At 42.8% G+C, this 25,962-nt stretch overlaps 1 protein-coding gene across 1 annotated transcript; it reads left to right on the top strand.

The window, feature by feature from the left end:
• The first annotated feature begins 72 nt into the window (after positions 1 to 72).
• Positions 73 to 22,705, top strand: LOC110976342 (guanine nucleotide-binding protein-like 1). Its single transcript, XM_022229527.2, has 11 exons — positions 73 to 311; positions 2,945 to 3,119; positions 6,235 to 6,322; positions 13,182 to 13,379; positions 14,520 to 14,805; positions 15,477 to 15,566; positions 16,153 to 16,314; positions 17,242 to 17,420; positions 18,015 to 18,186; positions 18,671 to 18,811; positions 19,603 to 22,705. Exons 1-11 carry the CDS (start codon positions 206 to 208, stop codon positions 19,863 to 19,865), a joined length of 1,860 nt encoding a protein of 619 aa, XP_022085219.1. The 5' UTR covers positions 73 to 205; the 3' UTR covers positions 19,866 to 22,705.
• The last annotated feature ends 3,257 nt before the right edge of the window (positions 22,706 to 25,962 follow it).

Raw genomic sequence — 25,962 nt, 5'->3', positions numbered from 1 at the left:
GCAGGGGTTAACTGGTAATCAGATAATGTCTTGTCGAGCTAGCTAGCACGCGGGTACCAGTACCGTGTACTCGAGTTCATTCAGTTTCGATTTTCTCGTGCGAGGACGTCTGCTGTTAGGAAACTGACTGACAGTTAAGAATTTTTTACCATTGACAGGTCAGGTTTGCACTTCTTTACTGCATATTTAGGCGATCTAACGAGAGATGCCGAGGAAGAAGCCATTCAGCGGAAAACAGAAGAAGAAGCAACTACAGGAGAAGCGGGACAGGAAAAAAGGGGACGGTTCTTCTGGACAACGAACTAATGCAGGTAAAACTGGGATTTTCAAAAGAGGGCGCTGTTTTTTGTTATCATTTTTTTCAGCATGTTCTGTGTGATTGATATTAAAAATAAAATGTTTACCGTTTGCATGAAATGCATGATAGCTCATCATGCTTGCTTTAAAGTAGCCGTAGGGCCCAGAGCACATGTATGTAGTTAAGATTGTGTGAAAGTTTCTCATTGTCAAAAGTGTAACATTGTGTTCAGTAAAGTAGGCTCGACTTTGCGGGATTGTCATGATTGTAAATATGGCCACCCTCTTCCTATAATAGTACTTAATAAAAAAGGGAGAGCTACATTTTAACTTTTGAATTCACCTTGGTAGAAGACTCTTTCATCATGCTCAATAACTGAAGGGTTGATGTCAAAAAAGGGCAGGGTTTTGAGGGAAATTATGAGGGGACACTGAGTGTTTTACGGTGACACATGGTGGATTCAAATTTGCATGGCTAGTTTATCAGTAAGACAGTCACATTTTCTCACAATGTATGATTTGAAATTTGCAAAAAATAGGATCAGCACAATAAAGAGAGTGTTTCCTTTGTTTTTTGGGGGGACTTACAATTTTTGCAAATAAAATGACAAAAAATGGGGGGGTCCCTATCCCAGGTTGGACGTTGTCTTCATTTCATTAATGACTGACGTCTAGGGTCTAAGATTTGTGTACAAAACGACCACAAATTTGGTTCTAATATGTTCTTGGTTTACCTTGTTGAAGGAACTAATTTATCACATTTACAAGTTCTTCCTGGCCTTATCTACACATGTACATGTATCCGTTTGGGGCGTTTAGGAATTTCAGATCGAATCATAGACTGCAAAATCGAGGAAAATAAGGGAACATAATATGCAGAGGCAGTACATGCACTGGCAAGGGAATGGGCGGTAAGTGATCACGCACAAATCGTGCTGTAGATCAGCCTTTCCGGCCTTTTTTATTCGTAAACTAAACATACAGTAAGCAGACTGAATTGGTAGTTGACAGTGAGGAGTTGGATTTTAGAGCAATGGAAAGATACATGTACATGTAGCTACATGTTGAAGTTTTCAAAAATCTCCTAATTCATAATCATACGCTGGAGACTTAAATCCATGTGAACTATGTAGTTGTTTGGAGTCTTCTGTAAATCATACATGTTTGTGCCTTCCGGTACTCTTGTTAATGTTTTTCACCACTGAAAAAATGTCACTGAACAGTTGTGTCAGTGGGCTTAAAATTCATTGGCTTGGGAGGCTGACATTTATGGTCATGCTAGAGCTCTGTCTGATCATCGAGCGATGAATCCCCAACAATGTGCAATTTCAAAATACTCAATAATCTCAAAATGGGTGATTTTTTTGTTTTTAAATTCAGGCCCCAAGAGATCGTGATTGTTAATTGCCATTATTGACTCTCATATCAGTCTAGTTTATTAAAAAAAATGCTTATCTGTGCCAGCGCATTTAGGAAAAGTTCTCCATCTCCAATAAAAAATGTATTCAGTATAACTTTTTAAAAGGGAACAAATCCACAGATATGAGTAAATCGCTGGCAACAGAAATGTGCCAAAGCCTTGCTGGATAATACCCTCTCCCCTCGACACGGAACTGCCGGGAGTCTCTTAACTTCTATCGAATTGTTTGGGCACCTTTTGTCAGTCCACCTGTTAACACATAATACATGCTATAAAAATGGCCAGGATTTTGAAACAAACACACACACACAACATTGAAAATAAAAAGTTTTAGGCCATGTAAAAAAAAAATTGGTGATCATCCCTTTTGTCCAAAAAGGGAGGGTAGGGGGAGAGGTTTTTTTTGGGGGAGGGGGTAAGAAATCTCCACGTTTGTTTAAATGACGGCAAGTTTATGCAGGACACTGGTACAGTCGAGCTGTCTTATTAAGAGGCCCTTGGGACTTGGTCGATTACCTTGTAATAACAGGAACCTTGTATTTATCGTAGGAATAAAAACCAGTGAAAAAGAAAGAAATGGAGCCTAAAAATTTCCTTAATATAATTAGCAGAATCTTGTATTAACAGTTCTCTTGTTAATGAAGATGGACTGTTTGTTTGTGCATGCAGTCGCAGCCGTAGCCAATAATTCAGCTGCGGCCGTGTCGGATTAGTCAGTGGTGCTGTTCTGTTTACTACCCTTTCCTAGTGTGCATGTCCAATAGATGGAACAGCCTCCGATCGAGAATGAACCGGTCTTGCGCGAATTCTCAGACCGAAGGGTAAGCTTGGGATCATTTATCGTGTAATTTTTTGGTGCCTTTTTTTTTTACATTTTCCCCCTTTTTTGAAAAATAGAAAATTAAAAAAAGAATGGGTCGGAGGCATTTTGGAGGGTCAGGCGGGGATGATCACCGATTTATTTTTTTTTACATGGCCTAACCTGAGCTGAGAATTGCCACTCTAGAAAAACAGCACCAAAGATACACGCTGCCTTGTCAAAAATATGAAATCTTATACTTAGGTCTTGACTGCACCTGTCGTGCCTATGCTTACCCTGTCAGTGAAAAATTGTACTTTAAGTGCAAAATGCATTTTTTCAAAACCCTTGCATTAAGTTTCTACTTTGGTTAAAAAATGAAAATACATGTGGACCTTATTCCTTAAAGTTGTTCTTTCCTGTCCTAGCCATTTCACATCGCTCGCGCCAGCAGAGCTACGAATTGAATAGCAGCGAAGAGGAACGTGAGTCAGGGTCTGGCGCAGAACATGCCGGGGCCGGTATCCCGGAAGTCAGCAAGCTGAACCAGCAGCCAATCAGCAACAAGAAGCAACAGACAGATAGACAGCATGACCCCAACAGGTATGGCCTTCAGTGTTAGGGTAAAATGTCTAATATTGCCGACGAGTTACAACCTGCCAAAAATGTAAAGAAACTCAGATTTGGGTTTTTTGGGGGGGAGGGGAGGGAAGACATATTTCTCCATGGAATTTTTTTCGAAATTGGGCCACCCCCGCAGTAAGGGAGAAACTTAATCCATCCTTTGCTTTGAAGGAAAGATGCGCAGTGATGTATTTAAAACAAATATAAAAGCTCTGTAGGTTTCCATGGTAACGCAAGAATGGGCCAGAATCGGCAAAGACTTACTTAACTCGCAAGATAACAAGAACTGTGTCTTGGAAATGAAATCATGACTCCAGAATCATGCTCATTTGTTGTAATATATCCTGTTTTTCTCGAGAGTAAGGTAGAATGGGGAAAACGGAGAAAGGGCTGTGTTTTGTGGAGAACAGTGAAAATGATTTAGTCATGTTAGTGGACTTAGGGAGTTAAAATTGTTTAGTGATTGTATGATGCTCAGAGGTATTTGTGAATAAAGTCTTAGTGCTAAAAATTGCACCCAGCGGCCAGCGCACCTCATAAAATACTGCTTTGGTATGCTTGTTACGCAGTGAACATGTTGACTGTTTTCTAACATCCATAGACCTGTAACAGTGCACCAGTGCTGGATCCATCATGTACGTAAAGTTCATAAACAGACAGAGACAGCTGGGCTGTCAAATTTCATAGCACAGTGCAGTATGTACATTTTACCGAGCCAGCCTCATAATAAGATGTGCATCATCTGTGTACACATCGTAATCTAATTAAGCATACCATACCGATATATATAGACTTGTAATAGTTCAATCGTTTATCCTGTACGCTTGTCTGGCTGTACATTAAGGGACCGCATGGCTTTCGATATCTCTCCTGGAAATTTCGAGACAGAGTTGGTAGTGCATTAAATATTCATGGTTGTGTGATGTGCCTTCAGGCATTTTTGTGGTAAATACGTTTAATAGACAACTCTTTCTGAAATCAAGCTTTACATTTCAGGGCCATTGTGAAAGTTGACTTCTTCATTTGTAAGCATGCATGGTGAAAATGACTAGTTGAAATATCATCGTCAGAGGTGCATGTAGGTGTCTTTTGTACACCTGCCAGCAGTTGATATCATCGAAACAGTCTCTTGGGGAGACATCTCGTGATTGAACCCCACCGCCTCTCAAGAAGTGTGCCGTTGACATCTGCGTGCCTAATTGCCCTACTTAAAACTGCACTTGAGGGCAGAATTTAATGCAGGTGTATCAAACTGCTTGGTCCGTTCTCTCATGAGAGGAAGCCTTTTCTTCCCTGAGGGAGTTTACGGTTTTTAAGTGCCCCAGGAACCTTTGAATTGCAGATTTGCCCTAGAAATGTTTAAGAGTGAGGCAGTCATGAAAAATTATAATTTTCTTTCTACACGGCGACCATCTTCCATTACATGGGCAAAGTATGATCAATTACATGTTAGTGTACGTGTACGTCTCATACTTAAGGCTGAATAGTGATTGTAGTGCAGTTTGGGAAACTGGTCCGTTCTTAAATTCTGTAAGCTGAACTGTGGTGCATGTATACGGCATTGACATTTAGACTTTGTCAGTCTTGGGTAATCCTTCTTGGGCGTGTTAGGAAAGGAACTGTTTCCATTGCAATTTCATGTTGAATTTCTGATGCCGCATTTCTCTGAATGTGATCAGATGTGTACGTACATGTATGCACATGATACATGACGATGTTCATGTACATGGGTAGGTTTCGAGAACATCCATCCAGGCTGAAAAACATTCATCCGGAATTCGTCATTTGACATGTTTGAAGAACAACCCTCTCTCATAAATTTATCATGTCGACAGAAAAGTACATGACTTATTTATCAGGCAGGTCTTGCATTGGTCAACATCATTCAGTGTGTCTGAGTTGTTCATGTGAACACAGGTGCAAGTTATACTGTCCTTTTATAGCCTTGCTTTGCAGCAGTGATATGAGGAGACATTTAAGTCCTGCCAATTGAAACGGCGGCAGTCATCAAAACTGTAGCAGACTGCCATAAATGGGAATTTAAGTGAGCAACGGACAAACCACGCATGTCACCTGATGTACAGTAGATTCTTCGTATTCATCTTCAGGGAAGGGGTGTGAGGAACACCATATCCTACATGTAGCAACTACGTGCACATGCACAACATGTAGGTGGAGGCAATTTCATTCGGGGAATTATCAGTACTGCTAGACACCGGCAGCCGAAATCAATCATTCCTGAAAACCTTTCTGGACGTCCCTGGGAGATGGCTAGGTAATGGCGCCATGATTGAGCAAGGAGAAAAGGATCCATGACCATTCTACATCTCCCCCCCTTCCTGCAAATGTTCATGTTGATTGAATACCTAATTGAAAGAAGGGCCCAAATCCAACAAAACCCGTTTTGAGTTAAAAAAAAAAAACCACCGGAATATTTTTGAAGGAGTTGCAAAAGAAATCCATCAGATGTAACTCTCCTAGGCCAAAATGGTGGAATGTACAGTACATGTACGTGTAGGGCCTTTCTTTCAAAGAGGTCTTCAGCTGCTCTCTAAATTACTTAAATTATGCAAGGAAAGAACAAGTACATGTAAGTCCAGTGTTAAAACAAAAATTTGTATCCGTCCTCTTAATTCAAGCAACTATTTTTCTTTGTATGTCCTTTGTTTTTTCTGTGACCCTCATGATTCCCATCCAGCCAAACCTCCAACACCAGGGCCTGTTGGAATCTGTTAGGATGGGTACATGTACCGCTGACTGGTCTATGTGGGAATACCACAAATAAACAATCCATCTGTGCATGTGCACACTTTACATGTACAGGTATATTGCTTTGGCATTTGCAAGGATGAGGAAGGTTCCTCGTAAATCACTCTAGGAGGTTAGGGCTAGTGTATATCCTCCCACCTCTAAACTTGTACCTGTAACTGCTTCTCAATGTCTCCTGTCTACTGTTTTGTTTTTTTTTAGGCTTGTGAGCCACAGTGCCAAGGCTCTTGTGAAGAATTCTTGGCGGTTGTTACCAGCGATGCACGCTTAAATTGATATTAATCATTCATTTATTGTCCACCTTCCTTTCCTTTTCCTGTCACAGATATCGCCTGCATTTTGAGAAGGATTCCAGAGCCGAAGTTGAGAGGAGAAAGAAGCAATCTATGCAGCCGTTTGAAGTCCTGCCTGAGGTAATGTCACGAGGTCACTGAGGGTGTATAGGATTAATCCCATGGCTCGCCAAATCTGGGCTCTCTGAATTTCTTTTCTCCTGTGTTTTCTTAAGTGAAAAGCACCATATTCATCAGTAGGGACATGTTACACCTGTACAGTTAAGCCCAACATTGTTCATACCATTCCAAATTCGAGCAACATAGAATTTACAGCCACAAGACCATAGAATTGACAACCAGAAGCATAGATCTTTGTCCAGATCAGCTTTTGGAAATACTAGTTTTTGTGTGCCTGGGTTGACCGTCAGTCCAGTTCAGATGTTTGAACAAAGTAACAAACTGCCACATTTTTCAAAAGAGTTAGAATAATTTGGGGCTCAACGGCAGGCAACAAAATTCTCAAAATGAGATCCTGCGGCTTTAATGTGTCACATGACTTCACCTTAAAATTGCACTTTTCACAGGCCAATATTTAAGGAACCACACGTCAGAGTGAAAGTTGGTATGTTTACAGGCCGGGGCATGTTAAAGTAACGCTACTGTGAAGTTCTGATGATGTCACCACTTGTTATGTAGCATCATCTTAAAATTGCATATTCATTAGGCCAGTTTTGACGAAGATACCACTGTCAAACTGTCACCCATGTGAATACTTAACCCCCCCAAAAAAACAAGCTGTTTGTTCATCATGTGACAAAGTCTTATTTACAAAGTTTTCATGAAAACAACCAAATGAACCCATGTTTTTAATGTTAGATGTATGTCTACATGTTATGCACACATAGAGAGAAGTCCTCTTTTTCAGACTAAATGTTCTCTTTCTTTTTCAGTTTTTAAATTGTTCACATTTCAAATGTATTTTGCGTGGACGTACATGCACCGGTTTACACTGGTGCACATGCACCTGTTTACACCGGTGCATATGTACCGGTATGTAGCTGTTCATGTAAAACACAGTAAAACATGAAATCACAAAAGAGCACCGTGGTTTCCACCAGCTAAATTGTCAAAATCCGACCTTTAGTTTGGTGAGATTGTCAAGAGTGCGCCGCACTTTGATGTCGCTTTCCGTGAGGTCCAGTGTCCACATTTTGTTTAGAGTGCAAAACGTGCATTAGCAATTCACAGGCCCAGAAGAAATGCTCAAGATGTTAATGTCGAGAATTAATACAGCATGACAGAAGGAGCGTCCACGACCACCTAGGGCGTTTGCTTTGAAAGTATTGTTGATGTGTGTGCAATGGGGCCTGGTGCTCATGTGAGACAAGGATAGGGATCATCAGGGAGGCTGTCGTCAAGGGGCCTGACTTGAGTAATTGGATGTAGAGCAGGTGATCCATATCACACTGCAAGTTTCTTGACATCCGGTCCTCTAGGCACGTTCGTGTTGACGCTACGCCAGCAGCGGGCTCCCCACTGCATCGTGGCGCTCTCTCTCTCTTTCTTTCTTTCTTGGTCGGATTGAGTCTTGTTTTCCCGGACGCAGCATTGCTGATGGATTGTCGAGATTTACATCTGCACAGATTTGAGCAGCATTATTCCCAAGTCGGGCATTGGACATTGATGAGCAAACGGCCGACGCAAGACTGAAGGTGTTAATGTCAGCGCGGACGGAACCGGTGACGTCATTGATCATAGCCGCTGTTGCAATCCACCTAACATTCCAAACTGATCATCTCATTACAGACAGTATGAAGCCAGTCGAAAGACATCCACTGACAACTACCGGCACAAATTGCAGGGTAACAAAAATCATATAAGAGAGGTCAAAGCAAAACCACTTCATAACAATTCAAGGACCTTTTCAGGGTTCAACAAAGTGGGCTAGAGAAGTACGTACCTTGATAAAGATTGATAATTAAATCAATTGGAAATTACCCGTGGTAATTACATGTACATTGTTCCCATATGGAGATGGCATATTTCCCTGTTTCTACACGTATGCCTGCTTCTATCCCTGTCACTAGAAACCCACACATTTGTGGATTGTAATATTAACCCGCAGAAAACAAACCCAGACACCCCTCACTCGTCAGCTTGTCCTCTCTCCCCCCTCATAAAAAAACATGTGGTGTCCACCAACATGTCAACCAACAAAACTCTCACGCAACCAAAGAGAAACCACATGAAAGAGTGGAGGTTTTTTTTTTGCACATGGAGTCTGTCTTGATCACAGGCCGCCTGGCCGGTTGAAACGGGATCCACCAATGAGGAGGTTATCATCGTGATGTACCATCTATGGGCTGTCTCTTGAGAATCATGAGGACTCAATCTGTGGGACTGCGGTTACACATTAAACACTAAAACCTGTTTGCACTTGGCTGTTGCCCGCCCAGGTATTTTGCAGGAGAACGCTCACTGCAGACATTGCCAGGGTCTGCCTACACACTGTACGTGTACACCAAATAAAAGCGGGAATGCGCTCACAGCGGAGTTTTGCTTCCAATAATTGCAGTTATTGCCGTGTCCAAAAAATGGCAACATTTTGTCTCAAATGTACTTGAGCTGCCTGCATTTTAACAATTATACAGTCCATCATTTGCAGTTACCCAAAGCTTGACCGATGACATTTTTCTTGAAAAGCCTACTTGCTTAAAAAAGAGAGTCATGGGACTAAACTGCTCATGAAATTATGCTTTCCGGCACTGTCATGTTAAAGAAAACAATGAAAGGTGGCAATTTCCAAAACACTGGAGGCGGAGGGGGGGGCAGTTTTCCCCTCCCACTTTTTTCGACTGGGGGCATGGCCCCTCGCTTTTTGCAGGGCCTGTAATGGAGTGGGGCTTAATGGATCGGCCTATTAATGGCTGATGCCTGGTGGTCTTACATGTCATCTCCTCCCCCCTTGAAAATTGTTCTGCTGCCGCTGGTCTAAAGGTTGTCGGAAAATTGTCATTAGCAGTTCGTTTTTAATTCAGCAAAGCGTGGGCACACATGTTGACACTACACACGCTCTGGCGGTTACTACACCATACTTTGTCAGTTCAGTGTGCAACATCGCATCTAAGCTGTCGCCTGGCATTCGCTGAGTTGAAGTGTCATCAGTTTAGATGTTGCTCGGCCCCTTTTTAGTGTTTGAGCACTTTTTTTGCCTCAAATGAACGTGATGCACAGTTGACAAATGATGTACTCTGCCTTAAAGTGCCAAAACAGCCTCGCCAGTCACAAAAAAAGGACGGCGGTCGGCGGCTACACAGCACAGCTGCCGCTGTGGATAACAGCGACCCTCAGGATGTTAATTTGCCAGACTCACAGAGGGGGTTCGCACTTGGATTATTAACTCACATTTGAGAGCACTTCATCACCAGCTCCTCAGGGAGGCCACACGGCGCAGCTTGTAATGGGTTCCCTAGACATATTTGCTCTTGGTGATGGTTAGGCCTGGTTTAAGACTGGCAAGGCTTGAAGGGAGGGAGATGCTCAGAGGAAAATGCCATTTGGGTGGGAAGAAGTTAGGATGGTTAGCTTTGATTATGCTCATCTGAATGAAATTCCCAAGAAAATGTCATGTTTGGAATAAAGGGAGACTTCGCGGAGCGATTGGTTTCGGTCGTTCTTATGTCGTCATCAGGTGCTGGAGTGAATTCTCGCAGTCGGTGTATAAGTGAGTGGCCCTTGGCTAGCACCGGTTAGCACTTCTTCAATGATTTCTCGCTTCACCTGCAAAACTGTGCAGTAGTTCAGATTACCATTTTTTCTCCCCCTACCTTATTGACGGAGTGCTCCATACTTACTGCACTCAGCGCTTACCGTGTGGGCAGTACCCATTCAATCACAACCAAAATTCAATCAGTTCTCATGTCAGGAAGGGTGATTGTGGATAGCTGTTTCCCGAGGACATATTCACTCGCTGATGCAGGAAAGAGATTATTGCTCGAAGACACGACTCGACAAGGAGCCCAATTCAACTATCTGTACGTTGTATATGTATTAATGGAAGGAAAGTCAGGCAGTGGGGCCAATTCATCTCTGGAGAGTAACATTGTGTCTGTATTTGGGGGAGGGGAATGAAATTCAACCCCCCCCCATAAAAAAAGCGACTGCATTTTTCAAATAAACCATGTTTTTTTCTGCTGAACCAAACCATGATTTCACTTCACTTTACATGGGAAAACTTCAATCAGTTTTACAATACTGACGTGTACATAAGTTTTTACATGTTCTATGCACCTTACAAGGAGTTTAAAGTACATGTGCATGTACATGTGGGCTCATACTTGATGGGAGTAATTGGCAAAATATTGAACAGATTTTGACTGGGTCAGATTTCACCGTAAATGCTCCGTGACGCCATTTCACGTTCCCATCTTTCGTTTGCACTGAGCGTCGAGTAGGGCTGTTTTCTGCATGTAAATTGTCCATGCACAATTGAGCACAATGAGCTGTCCAGCCCGGGAAGTCATTGTTTACTGTAGGTATCCATTCTACACGGAGAGTCATCCGTCTGAAATTTCAAATTAACGATGTGCCACACCGTCATTTAATACAAGTATACATGTACTGTACAGTAATCATACACTGTTACATGTAAGTGCAACTTACGCTGTCTTCTGCAGGGATAGTAATTAGTGTGAAATATTGACTGAATATTTGAAAGTGATTCTGAATGATCTCCTCTTTCTCTTGACCTATGTGAGGAGGATCAAAAATTATACACGTGTGATTTTTGTCATGTCTACCGCTGGGGATGCACGGCATCTGAAATTGAAGCCGAACTTGATGTAAATTAATGTGCAGGATGCCTCAATGCCCATGTACGGTACGCGGACTGGTATATCTGCTCAATTTTTCATTCCACCCCTGTCACTCTGGCTTAAAGGAGAACCGTGAGCCTCACGAAGGAGGGGAAAAAAGCCTTGTGAATGGAAAATTCAGTCTTTACACACTGCTGTGAATGTGGCATTTGGGAGTTATACAACTGTACAACGTACATGTACCTTGTGGAGGCGATGTTGGTGTCTCTGTGAAGGTCTGCCAGCAGGATCAGATTGTGGATGAATTTATAATTCCCATGCTTGAAATGGCAATAATACCTCAGCCTGTTCCGCGTGCACCAAGGCCCAGGTCATTAGTGCTTCAGCTGTAATGCACGTTACATGCACGTAATGTAATTAAATGCTGATTAAATCTGGCATGTGGGAGGGGAGGGAGTAGCACTCTCGTCTCCCCCACCCTTTAAAATCGCGAAAAGTGCACAAATTTGACCTCGGTTCATTGGCTTTGTTGACCGGCTGACAAAAAAAAAAAATATGTGAACCCTGGGGTTTACCCAAGAAATTGTTCACCCTGTCGTTGATCGACGGAAATGACGAGGAGTTCATTTCAAAATAATGCCTTGCTCCCATGTTTGTTTTTCAATGCCTCATTTTTTGTACTTGAAAAATCTCTGTCTTTGCTGTGCTCATGTGGAGGTACTTGCCGCTGGATCTTTTCACCTTTGATCCATTGAAATTCTCGTTTGCTATCACCGCAGATAGACACTGTGCTTGCTTAACGGTGCCCGAGGCTTTGTTCCTAGATGAATGCCTATCGACATGCACACTCAGGGCGCGATCATTTAATTTAATGCATGAGTCATCGGACCGTGATTTCAATGGTAAAAATATGCATTTTGCAGGTGATTTTTGTAAACATATTTTTATGGTTCATGAGTACAATTGTACATGTACATATTGTTGCTGCGTAACTTTGTCTCTACTGGAGCGACGTCTTCATTTCTTCGTCCCCTTTAATTTACCAACGATTTAAGTAAATTACATGTCATACCAAACATTTTAAAAATGAATTTAAAGCACACCAGGTACATGTACACCAGAAATGTGACCTTCATGCTTCTCAGATTTATCCCAAAAGCCAGTTGCATTTTTTTGGGGGAGGGGGAGGGTTGGGAGAAGATCATTTAACTGTTGTGGTGTAAAAGTCCAAGCACTGCTTAGATACATGTATATCTCAGCTATGTTGTATATTGACTGCATCCAATTATTACGGCTGTCTCTGGAAATACCATTGGCAGTGATGGAAGCAGCTACCCGTAGCCAGTGGCCTTAGACATGCACACCAGTGTTGTAGGTCTTGATACTTTTTTTCTGGTCACGGTCTCGGTCTTGGACTTTAAGGTCTTGGTCTCGGACCATCAGGTCTCGGTCTCGGACTTCCAGGTCTTAACTGCAACACTGATGCACACATGCCTGTCTTGGCTATCCATAGCCAGTGATGCATGTGGGGGGTGCTCTTTTGACCTCTAGCAAGGGATGAACTAATGTGAATAGTTATTATTCAGTGTTCCTCTATATTTGCATGTATAAATATTCTATTTACCTAAGTGAGGAAAATGGAATTGAACATGGTACGTACATGTCGATAGATTGAAGGAATTCAGTACAGTTTGAGAATCGAGGGGATTGGTATTCATCATTTATACGGTCGGGTGTCGGGGCTAGACTTAAATGTTCTGGCATCCAGCACCCTTGGCTGCAGCAAGCAGTTAAAGCCTAGATCCCACAAAATGAGTCTTGGGGCAATTTGTCCATTGTGCTGTCTCATCAGCTTTGCTTCAGAGAGAGAAAACTGAGTTCTTTGTTTTGGCATATTATTCCGTTTGGCATCTCAATGAAAATGGGTGTTACATTGGCACAAAGTGTCAAAGGTCTTGTCGATTTACATGGTGCATATTCGAAGGTTATTTTAAAGGCCCTTAACTCACCAATGGCTCTGGTGACTTGCACCTCATGTTGTGTCAGTCACAGGCTACCGTAGCCTCCACAGGCACGTTTGTTACTGTCGGCATCTGCAGCCCAGGATATATCTGTTGAGGTCTTAAACCAACTCAGCACGTTTTCCCAATCTTCCCCCCTCCCCCAACCCCGTCTCCCGGCAGGTAGCCCTCGAGGTGGACCTGGAGGACATCTACCGGCCTGGCTCGGCGCTGGACATGCCCAAGCGGCCCACCTGGGATTACAGCCTCAGCAAGGAGCAGGTGGAGGCTCGAGAGGAGGCCATGTTCCAGGAATACCTGCAGAACATCTTCACCAAGTACTCCTCCAGGCAGCTCAGCTACTTTGAAATCAACTTGGAGGTGATTGATAGTACATGTAGTTATCTTCTTTGATTTTTGAAAACATTTCGATTTGATTTACAACCACTGTTATTACAGAATAATCTTCAAAATTCATAAAGAATTTTGTGAGTTAAATTTTAAGAAACAGTGAAGCATTTCATTTAAAGAGCTCCTCTAAGGAAAACATGTTTTCTCTGATTTTATCTGTTCAAATAAATATGCATGTAGCCATTGTTTGGCATGCAGAAGGGTTTATCCACTACAAACACAGGGTGAGGGTTCCCCTCATTTTCTCTGTTTTCCCAGAATGATGCAGTCTACGCTCAGAAATCGCATCTTGGCATGAACAGAAAAAAAGCCATTTTTAGCTTGTTATAGTTTAGTTCTGAAGACAAACAACACTGCATTTGATTTGGATGCTTCCATATTTATTTGAATAGATAAAAATCAAAGAAAGCATGTTTTCTTTAGAGGTGCTCTGTTAAGGTTCATCATGTGAGCACAAGGATTTCAAATGCAAACGGACTCATGCACGCATTTTTAGAATTTCATTTTGGGGCCATTAATAAAGTGATTATTTTAGTTAACAGAAATCTTGTAACTTCGTTCTCAAGTATGATGAAAACTTCATTAATATGAAAGAAATTAAGTTTAATAAGACACTTACATAGATTCACTGCTCAATTCAACAACTTATATGCAATCCACCCCAGCTTTAAGCACCAACACAGAAGATACAGGCTGAAAATACTGGCAGAAGTTTTCGAATAGACTACATTCAAAGAGGAATTTGGCCGTATGTGCTCTGCATGCCTCTCACCTAACCTGTAGAGGCACACAGTGAGTTCCCACCAAAGAACCAGCGTTGCTTTGTAAAAGCATGCCTTCTATAGAGGCTTTGCATAAAAGCCATTCTGCAGGGCAATTTGGTCCACAGTGAAACCTCCTGTGTGCATACATGTTCCCTGTGGAACAAAAGCACTGGCCTATAAGATGGCAGCCACGCAAACCCTCTATTGTTCCTGCATGGAGTAGATAGCTCAAGCTCTTTCTCGGGCAAAAGTGTATGGTAAGTTTTTAGTATCTAGGTTAATATTGTAAGTGGAAAATCTTTGTTGTCAATTTTCCACCCTCTGCTTCTGATACACCCTTCACCAGACGTGGAGGCAGCTATGGCGAGTCCTAGAGATGTCCGACATCATCCTCCTGATCACCGACATCCGCCACCCGGCCCTCCACTTCTCGCCGGCCCTCTACGACTACGTCACCCGGGACCTTCGCAAGCACCTGATCCTGGTGCTGAACAAGATCGATTTGGCCCCGCCCCCGCTGGTGGTGGCCTGGCTCAGCTACCTGAAAGAGAAGTTCCCTGACGTCCACGTGGTCTGCTTCACGTCCTTCCCCCGGGAGAACCTGATGCCCAACAGCGTCGACCCAGGAAAAGGTGAGAGCATTGGTCAGAGCCGGTATTTAATCAGGAAGTGATGCTAGTTATAGAAACAATAAGAAGACCAGAATTCGGCAACATGGTCCTCTGCCGACCCATAGGAGCAGGCGCCTACAGGCCATGCAACAGCTTTCAGTGACATCATGATGATCATGATGATAGCACTGAGTCAGTTCTGTGTTTCAACTACGCATACAAAATCCAGTGCATAATTGTAGGGGTCGGGGACCTCTTTTGTTGTCAGAATTTTAAGACCTGTGGGCCAAGTCCGATCAGCAACCTCGTTTCCACCACTGGTCAATTCTGCCTGCTAACATGAAATACACCATGCACCAGGAAATATCAACTGATGGTTGACGAGTGGCTTAGGGTATTTGCTGGCAAAGTCCTGTAAAAAGCAGAAGGTTTTGCAGAGAGTATAACCAAGTTTGTTTTTGCGGAGAGATTAAATGTATTGCTGCTAAATATTTGTGAACGAGTAAGTTGTTCCGTATATATCTTGTCAAACTTTTCCCGTGGCAACAGTAGCATCTATGCTGGGGTGCAGTCAGTCTTTATATTTTCCTCTACTTTAGACGACTTGCCCAAAGGTCATGCCAACCCAATATCTCAGACATATTCCTTGAAGACAAATAAAATGTTCTGAACGTGTTATTTTACATTGTCAGTGCTACATCGCAGGAGACGAAAAGGAGCTTATACCGCTGTTGGTCCTATGCAACTACTCAAAGCTTGCCAGACTATATGCCAAGGACGAGGTAGGCAGAACAGCCAGCAACCTGTTAGGCAGTGTGCCTCCTCACTAGCCATGGAGTTTGCTTTAGGCTGTGGAATTTGCCGAAGGCTGTCGCACAGTTTTCTGAGTAAACGGTCGATCCATCATGCCTCCTACTGTCTAAACAGTCGCAGACAGTCCAAAATATAATCCAGTGTCCGTGCTACTCAATGTATACATGTAAACAGATCACATATCACTTGGTTGGTTTTGACTGCAGCGCTGGGACAGCTTTGTCAAATTTGTAGGCTAGAGGAACGAGAGGGAGGAACAAAAGGGGGGGGGGATCGAAGCCATTTTGACAAATCTTGGCTGTGTTTCCGGCTTTGTCTTCATCTTAGACCCAAAACCATCAGTAAGACAAATATTAGCCTTTCCGTTGAGAGGGATCTTTGAAGAGTCAGAGTTTCCAATACTAGGGGCTTAGAATGAGTAAGTTGGAGCCCAGAGCCAAAGTTAAGGCCAAAACCGAGCACACATTTTTCTCAGTTATGAATACAAATTGAATGCCCGTAAATGAAACGCAGGATTTTTTGGGGGACATGCTGTGAACAGTTCCTTCTTCACAGTTAACCTGAGCAGTTGGAGGGAAAAGATAGAGGCGGAGCTCAGGGGAGAGGAGGGGCTGGCGGCCAAGATCATTGAGAGCACCGATGGCGAGACTATGCAGGACACGAGCTTTTCAGAGCACGAGTTTTTCAAGGATGGAGTGCTGACGATAGGATGCGTAGGTAAGAATTTTAACCAAAGGAAGGAGATTTTGTGGGTTTTACTCAGAATATTCCTCTGGGGTTTTCCTCCCACCTCTAAAACTGTAACTGCTTCTCATTGTCTCTCCACAGGTGTCTTCAGGCTTGCAAGCTACAGTGCCAAGGGCACTTTTGAGGAATTTTTGGTTTATTTACCAGAAAGACTTAATGATAATAAAACCCAGTCAAGTCAATTTTGGTTTTTTCACGTACATTGATTTTGAAATCCTGTCGTGTTTTTTGGTGATAAACTTAAGGCATGCAGTTGGCCTCCACCACATTCCACTGGACTCTGTTCATACTCAGGTTGGCCATTAAGAAACTTTTGCCAGTGGTCTCTATCCACCTTGAGCAGAAGCAGCTCCCTCATTGGTTGAAAAGAGCCATGCCGGTCAGGAGTGCTAGTTCTGTTGGTAGCGAGGCGCACACACCGTGTGCATCTCATAAGCGTTCGTGAACCAGCACAGTGAAGTTCATACCAAAGGAGCCTCCGTTGCTGGGAAACTTGCACCCTCTCAATGCAAAGCTAGTTTTGTCTTTCAGTTCACCTCGGCTTAAGTAGATAAAGTGTTCCTCAGAAAAATAGAGCTCATTTAAAAGAAGAGAGATCAGCCATAGATTGGGCATTCACAAGATTGTATACCTTTGGGTATAAAAATGAATGTAGCTTATTTCAGTTTGGTTTTCTTTAGCCTGCATATTTTGTTTGTATTTTGTTGTTTTTATTCTGAGTGTGTTCGATTTCGTCCTAAGTTTTTCTTTTGTTTTCTTGGCTTCAATTTGATGAATCCTGACTGATTGGTTTGTTTTGTGTACTTCCACTTTTTCCATTTTATACAAGGTGTTGTTTCGGTCAAGTAAATGATAGAGATAATCATCTCGCATTTTGGTTCATCTCCTAACCTGAAGGTCACCCCAACGTGGGCAAGTCCTCCCTCATGAACGGTCTGTGCGGCCGGAAGGTGGTCAGCACCTCACGGACGCCCGGACACACCAAGCACTTTCAGACCATCTTCTTGACCCCCACCGTCAAGATGTGCGACTCCCCTGGCCTGGTGTTCCCGTCCCTAGTCGACAGACAACTCCAGGTCGGTGCTGGGGAGAATGCCATTTGTGCCACCGAGCATTTAGCTCGGCGGCACGTGAAACGCCTGCATGTGCATGAGCAGGATTGTGATTTTTCAAGAATTGTCCACATTTATATGGCCCATACATTCTGGATTAGAGGTTTAATCATTGAGGGGATTCTTTTATTTTGCATATTGTATAGAAAAAATCCAAGTTTAAGATTCACAGAATTGTAGCAGTTTTCCATTGGACTCATGCCTCATTAGTTAATGAGGGCCTGAAAAGCCACATTTTTTTTAGTTTTAGTGTTGACAGATGTTTTGTGGAATATTCGTCATTCATGCTAGTTTGTGCCTTTGTTGTGAAATTTTGTGCTAGAGTTATTGTATTTCAAGAATACTGACGATGCCGTATGAAATACAGATAGGGACATGTGTAATTTAACTTGGCTGTGATTAGAGCCACGCACACACAGACATGTAGAAGCTACAGGCTAGCGGTTTCATCTATTCCCCATAGACTCATGCATTATTTTCAACCGTAGCCAAGTAAATCGGATGCGGCTTTGGCCGGGCTCACATTTTTTTTTCCCCCTCCCGACGGTCTGGTTGCAGATCCTGTCGGGCATGTATCCCATAGCCCAGGTCCAGGAGCCGTACACCTGCGTGGGCTATTTGGCCCAGCGGGTCAACCTCATCCCCATCCTGAAGATCAAGCACCCACTGTACGGGAACAAACCCGAGGAGAGAGAAAGTGAGGAGTGGTCAGCGTGGGATATATGCGAAGGTAACCGCTCCAAATTCATTGGCTAGTTCCCAAGTTATCCTGTCCTCTCAAAGAGTGGATTAAAGGGGGGCGGGATCTGGAGGAATGGGGGCCATCTCCCCTTCCCCCAAATAATGGAGCCCAAAAAGTCTTTTTGAGGTAAAAAAATACAGAGGCAATTTCTTGCAAGCTGTCACTTCCTTTCCTTCCCGAAGCATGTAAAAAAGGCCTCTTCTCCAGAAAGGTCTGAAAAGGTTACATGAGAAAAGTTCCTAGATACTTGACCCCCTTTAGGAAAACATTGCAGGCCCTACAGTTGAAGTGTAGAGCTATTTTTTGAGAGCAAGGTCCACATGCCTGCTGAGGAACAGAGAGGCCTAATACCCATAATGAACCTTGCAGCTAATTTGGCGGGTTCCCCTAGAGACTTAACACAGACCTGGATCACAGCTTCTGCATCACTGAAACCTGGCCACACCACTGCCCTTTCCTTTGTTCCTGACAGCGTGGGCTGAAAAGCGCGGGTTTATGACCACCAAGGCAGCAAGGCACGACGTCTACCGGGCAGCTAACAACCTCCTACGATTGGCCGTGGAAGGCAGGCTGTGTCTATGCATGCGGCCGCCGGGCTATACCAACCAGAAAGGTTTGTGGCAGTCGTCTCCACAAGTTGTTCAAGTAATTGCCGATACAAATTGTTTTTAATCAAAATGCAAGCTGACTGCCTTGCTTAACCCCTTCACGCCGGGATTCTTTTGACCGTGACTGCTGGGCTGTGGTATGCCCAGTATGCAAAGCTCTGTCCAGCAGCAGGCCCCATTGAACCAGCAGCTGCATGGTGAATAGAATGTATATGTGGTATGCACTAATCCTCACACTGCGCCGCGGCTCTTGCCGTCTCCTGGAGCGAAGGGGTTAAACTTGTGACTGTATCGGAACAGACCAACGGAGGGTCAAAATCAATGAAAGGAGACCAGAGTTGTAGAACATCAAAGGTCCAACACATGTCCATCACAGGCCATCTATAAATGAACCTTTACAAAAGTTATTTTAAAAATAGTATATGATATATGATAACACTCTGATAATATACTCTGAGTATATGATAACACTCTGATAATATACTCTGAGTATATGATAACACTCTGATAATATACGCGGAGTATATGATAATACTCTGATAATAGTAATATAATATTACTTTACAAGTAATGAGGGTAAATATTCATTTTGAGGCGAAGTCTACCTCTAAAGGTTATATTCCTGCAAAGTTTGGTCACTCAAATTGAAGGTGATATGAAAGAGGTCTGTTTGAATCTTGATGAAAAACGGGAAGTGCTAGAGGGTTTTGGGGGGCAGTGTGGAGAGTATTAGACAGGCAAAGCAACTCTGGAGTGGTTCAGGGTCTAATGGGTTTGTCGTCGTAATCTGTGGCAGAGCGATGGGAGCAACACCCGGAGACACTGGAGATCGCCAAGCTCCAGGAACAGCACAAGCAGCTCAACGCGGAGGAGGTGGACCAGTCAGAGTTCACCAGCTCCACGGAGGAGAACAGCGACGCGGACGTGGAGAGCAACGAGCCCGAACGGGACACGGACACGCGCCGGCGGCGGAGGCGGATGAAGGCCAGGGAGGACTCGGAGGGCGACCGGGGGCTGGTGGCCACCAGCAACAAGTTTGCGCTGCTGTCGGCCGAGTGACGAGTGATGCTCGAGATTCGAGACGATTTTGGGGAGCAGTCATCACTGTGGCAAGTTCGAGCACCGGTGAATGTGTTTTTCTTGGAAACGAGGCTGTGGCGTTGGAAGGAACACATGATGTCATTTTCGCAAAGGAAGCAGGTCCTGGAAGAAATATATCAATGCTGGCACTCCACAGATTAAAACCCCGCCTGCCGAGTTTTTAGACAGTTCACCCAAGATGAGGGATTCAGGACAAAGAAAAACAAAGACAAGGTGGATAAGAGAGGAAGGAAGTTGTGTTGCGTTCAGCGCCAAAGATGGCTGCATTTGAACTGGAATACTCTTGAAAATGTTTTCAGAAAGAATGCACAAGGCATCATCAGTTAAGCCAAGAGGAACTTTAACGGATTCACATCGGCTTGAGATTACAACATTTGAATTTCTACCGCACTCTAGCTTGGGGTGTAATGCATCGTAATGCCATTTGTGTTTTTCTTGTCTTTTTTTTTTTTTTTTTTTACAACAACATGCAAGAAAATCAGGGAATTGAGCAAGAGTTTTCAATAATTTATTGACTGCTGTGACTGCAGGTCTGAGAAGCAGAGGTCGCTTTTTTACAACTAAGAATCCCCTGAGTTTAGATGAACTGCCACTCGGCAGAAAACCTGGTTTCTGTTGCTCTGGTTTGGATGAACTTGCAATGCTTGTACCACTAGTTTCAACACTGGCTTTATCATCAGTATTCAGTGCAATCTCAACCCTCAAGTGAGATCACTCGTAGTTTTCAGTTCACCGTGTATTTACCACAGTGAGGCTGGACAAACAAGCCTTCGGTTTGCACAGTTTGATATTTCTCTGCACAGTTTGCAAAATAAGGCCTAATATTTCAAGTAAAGCATTTTAAAATCTGGAATTTCAAACATTTCTTCCTTAGGTACTGGTAGTGAAATAGCCGCCAAAGGCTGAAGAGAGCAGTGGATAGGTATTGAAATGGCAGTTGGCCAGCATGGACTGGTCGAGTTCACAACCACATCGTTATGGGTTATCACAACGAAAAGTTCAAACAGTAGGGGCCAGTTAGGAAATGCGGCTTGCACTTGTTGGAAATAGATGTGTGCAAAATTGCAGTACGTGGGCTTTTTTTTTTTCCTTTGTGTATTCAAAGACACATACCTAGTACATGTAAATGAAAGCGATTCTCACCTCTCACCAAAAATATTATACCTGGCACGGTTTCCAGCACAGTTGGTTTGGAGTGCGGAATGAGGCACTGGCTAGCACAGCCTTTGGCAAAGTTTGTACTTGCAAACCAGGGAAGGGACTTGAATCATTGTCCATTTGAATCTTAGCTGATGGTGGTTATTATCCTGCTACTTTTAACCAATCAAAGATTTTCAGATTGTCAGTGTCAATTATATTTGGAAGAGAGTTAAAACTGTCTGGGCAATACAGACTTTTGAAGCAATCAACTGTGTATTCATGGAGAAGTCCAAAGCTTTACCTCCAGAAAGCCCTTAATAATTCCAGTTGTTTGTAACTGTATTATATGATTGATGGAAGTAGAATTGAAGAAAGGGGCCCTCGAGATCTCTGCATTTTGGGGGGAAAATGCTTAGATTGATGGGGTTTTTGTGAGACGGGCGAAAAAGAGTTTGTATTACGGTTACGATATACATGTCTGGATTGAAAAGATCTGTATCACTTGTACATGTAAAAGATTGGATTTACACGAAAGTCGTGATATTTGATGCATGGGCTCTATCACATCTTTCTTTGCAGGAATAACAGGTGCTTGGAAATATTTGCGAAAAAGTCAAAAGAGTATCTAAAAAGGCAGGTATACTTAGGGGAGATAAGATTGTTGGAGGTCAATTTATATGAGAGTATCTTTGTCTTAAACATTGGAAGACCGTGAGGGTGGACAGCTGTTGAATTTCTTGTTCATATTCTGATATCTAAGAACTTCAGTGCTCCAGTGCCTTTTTTTCACGGTCATTTACGTGTTTGTTTCTTAGAACATTTCATTATGCTATGATGACGGGGGAGGGGGGGGCAAGTTAGGTCCAGTCCCAGTAAACTGGCTGTGGCTAGGAGTAGCTCACTTGTCTATTGAGAATTGCTGTCAGCCGCTTGCCAGTGGCACAGCCATAGCTTTCGCCAATGGCTTTACCACACTAACAGCTGGTCTTTCTTAGAGTCTCGCGTTGGACGTGCGGATTGTTGGTGTCCATAGGCAAGACACTTTACACTAATTTCCTCTTTCCCACCGTGACAACAGTGTTGGTGGATGCAAAACTGTCAAGTTTCATGGGGACAAATTTTGTAGTCGTTGAACCAGGTTCTCGTTGCACAGATTGATGTAGTGCCGTATTTTGGTTGCAGAGGTCACCGTTAATTAGGTTCGCTCAACCGCATATTAATCGTTTCAAGCTAACCGTCCTAACTGCCTCCACTCGCCCCTTTTCGGGATTTTCAGGAGCTACGACTTGAACCTCTTGCATTTTTTTTCACAGTCTCAGTGCTCACATTCAGTGCTTTGACCTCAGAGTTCAATAAGAAATTAAGCCCCGCATTTGCCATTAATGTTATACGTAATGTTTTTTTTTTTCAAAATTTAAACGAAAATAAAATGTGCTGCAATAGTTTACCTAAGTTTTGTGTCGATCACAATTTGAAATGTTCTTGCTTACTTTTATAAAATTAGCGTTAATAGAGGAATAATGCAAAACAGTACTTACTCCAGTTGTTTGATTGATTATGCAACATCATTTTGGCAACGAACTATTGTGAACATTTAATTTGAAATTGGATGACCAGAAAGAGTCATATTAAAGACGCGAGTGTATGTTTACCTTGAACAGGGATATTCAACCGCCAACCGATTTCTTTAATCTTAACTCTTGAAATTTGTGCACTGTGGTGTCATTTGAACTGGAAAGTGTAGTGCAAACCAAACGCGCACATGTTGGTTCTCCGGTTAATGCCATTTACACATAGTTTTAGCGCCTATAGGGGTTGTGCATGGCAGCCATCTTTCCGGCAACTGCTTTTGTCGCGGAGGGATAGTAAACTCATGTGTATCGCTGTGAAATAAAAGCTCTGACCGGAAAAATGGCTGCCATGCAGAACTTCTATACGAAAATACAATGTGCGCCACGAAACACAAAAACCAACAAACACGCACATTCAACCAAAGTGTTTGTAACGGTCTTTTGTAACTAAGGAATGCTGTCACTTACTGGCGACAGGCACACGTCCGTTGTTAAGAGACCTTGACGCCGTCGGAATAAGACTCTAGCCCTACAAAATGGGTATACGTGTATTTGTACCTATAAGGTAGAGTGGGGATCTACGTGTGGAACAAGGGTGCCCAGGACTGGCCGAATCCAGCCCCGGAGGAACCTTGAAAGTGGATCACAGCGACGCACATTCTGAACAGATATCTACTGCATGGGTCCCGCCCTCTCGTGACACGCCCCCAAATGTAAATCACTGCTCAAGTGCCCTTTTCAAGAGTCCACTAACTCACACAGTGCTTTACTATTCCCAACCCTACCCTGTTCATTGTATTCCTGATTCCTTGAAACCCTTACCATATCCGTGACTCATTTCATTAAATTGTTATACCGGGCAAGATATGGGATGGAGGGGTACCCCCCTAACCTGTCCAATCCCTATACACACTCTAGACTATTGTTATCTAGCACATCCCCTCCAGAGGTCTGTAAAGAATTGCTGAGATTCCGATCAAAACAACACAAAGACGGGGAGGGTTCTCTCCATCCCATGTCTTGCTTCAAATGTAAATTGTAGATTCCTTGCCTATCCTTAATCCTATCGGCTTATACGCTCATTCCCAGTTCCTTATCCCTATCCGTACACCATCCACAGATGAATTAATATCTCGTTCGTCAAGTTAATGAAATGTGTACTCGTTTTGAAATGCTAAATTCAGTTAAATTCATTTACTAATCTTAAGTGGCGCACACATAAGTATTGTTTTCCCTTGTACATTCAGTTTAAAAATTCACCTAAATAGAATACATGGCAATTTATACACAGAAAATAACTCGGATAATTTCGGAATAGCCCTAACACTCCAAAATCCTCCGATTTCAACATATTTTTACATACACCTGTACCCTAGGGGATTAGGGTTAATTACCCTCATCCTTCGTGGCTATGAAATTGTTTCATAACCACGCCCTACCTGCATCAAAGCATTTTCGTTTCCTTACCCTGATCGTTTCCATTAGATTCTGGGTTGTTAAACATAACTCCATAACTCACCCCATATAGAAAGGACCCTTATTAAAACAATGCCTCTTAAAAAGTATGTTTACCATTGTCAATACATTAGAATGCCTTCCTGTGGATGAGAGGCCCTTATAAATGGAATGAAGGGATAGACATTTACATGCAGTTTCTTTTTCCCCCTAAACCATGCAGACTATTCCAGTCTGAAGGACAGAGAGATTATTGTTTGCTGATCGCGACTGGTCAGATGCAATCTTGTCGAGATCTACGTTGAGCAAATGTTGTCTCTTTCTTAAAAATCTAGGACAGTAGTTTAAACTCGTAGTCTGCTTTTCACCCCGACGTCTTCAAGTTTGTGCAATATTATGTGTAAAATTACCAAATAACCTGATAACCTATGGATACATTTCACTCTCTCTTTAAGCATGATATTCGTCTGTCTCTAGGTGGTCTATTTCACCGCCACCTTCCCTTATGTGATACCGGTTATCCTGTTGATTCGTGGCCTGACGTTGCCGGGATCGGATCAAGGAATCTACTTCTTCATCACCCCGCGCTGGGAGTACTACCTTGTTAAGCCTAAGGTGCAGTTTGACGTTTCATTTATCGTTCTGATTTTTTTTCTGCATTAAATGAATTTTTGAGGTTAACATCAGAATTTCTTGAAAACAAAACAAAACAAAACAAAACAAAACGAGTTGAGGCTAGAGCTTTTCGCTGGTTTCACTCACGAACACGCCGGGTGATTGGACCACATGATTTTGATGACGTCACAGACTAGTGATGCAGAAGCCAATTCTTTTGTTACAGTTCTGTGCACAGAGAATCATCGTCCAGGAAAAATATGAAAACATATCCAATGGTCGATTTTGATTGGTCACCTATGCACTTGATAATTGCTGCTGATCGAACTTGCCCCAAAATGAAAGAGCGCCGAATAACGTCCAAGAATACGATGCAGAAAACGTCACTTCAAGTCAATTTGAATACGTGCGACACAAACTACTTTAAGAAGATGTGACTCTTAAAGGTAGAACACACTTCCATTGTAGTCTTGAGACTTTCTAAGCAGCAACTGACGAAAACACCAGAGAAAAAGACATTAAAGCACACAATTTATTGGATGCACCATTGCTCCTTTAAATGCCTCGGTACTGCTCGACAATCTCTTTCCGCCATATTAATATAGTGTACTAAAATGGTTTGAAAAAGTCACATGAACCTGTGCAAATTTTGATGCAGTTTGATTTCCCTGTCCTCTCACTTTAGTTTTTAATTTGAACGTGGAATTTAAAACTAAATAACGGGGCGAAAAATGTGACTGTATCCTGGTTGTATTTATCAAAAAGGTTATAGTTGGACTAGATTTCTAATCTGTATAATAGCTCTTTCGGAATATTTGGATGCGTCTCATCAATACAGCATTTTAGACCATTCTTTCATATCATGAATCTGAGGTTTTTTAAGGTGTGTTTATTACTCTACCGTATTTTTGTTGATTTAAAGGTTCTTTTTTTGGTGTATAAATTCTACGTACTCTTCTTTTACAATTACAAAAAAAGGTGATTTTTTTTTCATTTTGATCACGTATTGTATTCTGGTTGTCTTGACTGAGGGAAGTTTGGTTTTGAATTTTTTGCCTCACGTCCCCGGCGATACGGCTCTGGCTAGTGACACATCCGTAGGCCTATGTACTGTACATAGAGAGAGAGTTTCCCCCACCTCTGACTCTCCTTAGGAACCATTTTGGTTCCTCACAATGGAAAAACTCATGTCGCAACTTCTGCAGGGCGCATTCCACCGAATGGTTGTTTTTCTGCGCACGAGCTCATTAATATTTTGTGATCCTACTGGGTGT

Source organism: Acanthaster planci, linkage group LG11 (genome assembly GCF_054643075.1).
Source record: "Acanthaster planci isolate LZ-2023a linkage group LG11, COTS_SCS, whole genome shotgun sequence".
Lineage (NCBI taxonomy): Eukaryota > Metazoa > Echinodermata > Asteroidea > Valvatida > Acanthasteridae > Acanthaster > Acanthaster planci.
The sequence above is the reverse complement of the archived record's forward strand: the minus strand, read 5'-3'. Positions and strand labels throughout refer to the sequence as shown.

What these genes read in the sequence shown, in the direction of transcription:
- LOC110976342 (XM_022229527.2), top strand. Translation starts at nt 206, where the DNA reads ATGCCGAGGAAGAAGCCATTCAGCGGAAAACAGAAGAAGAAGCAACTA. An exon ending in CGTTTGAAGTCCTGCCTGAG is followed by an intron (nt 6,323 to 13,181) that starts GTAATGTCACGA and finishes GTCTCCCGGCAG; the next exon opens with GTAGCCCTCGAGGTGGACCT. An exon ending in TAGTCGACAGACAACTCCAG is followed by an intron (nt 17,421 to 18,014) that starts GTCGGTGCTGGG and finishes GTCTGGTTGCAG; the next exon opens with ATCCTGTCGGGCATGTATCC.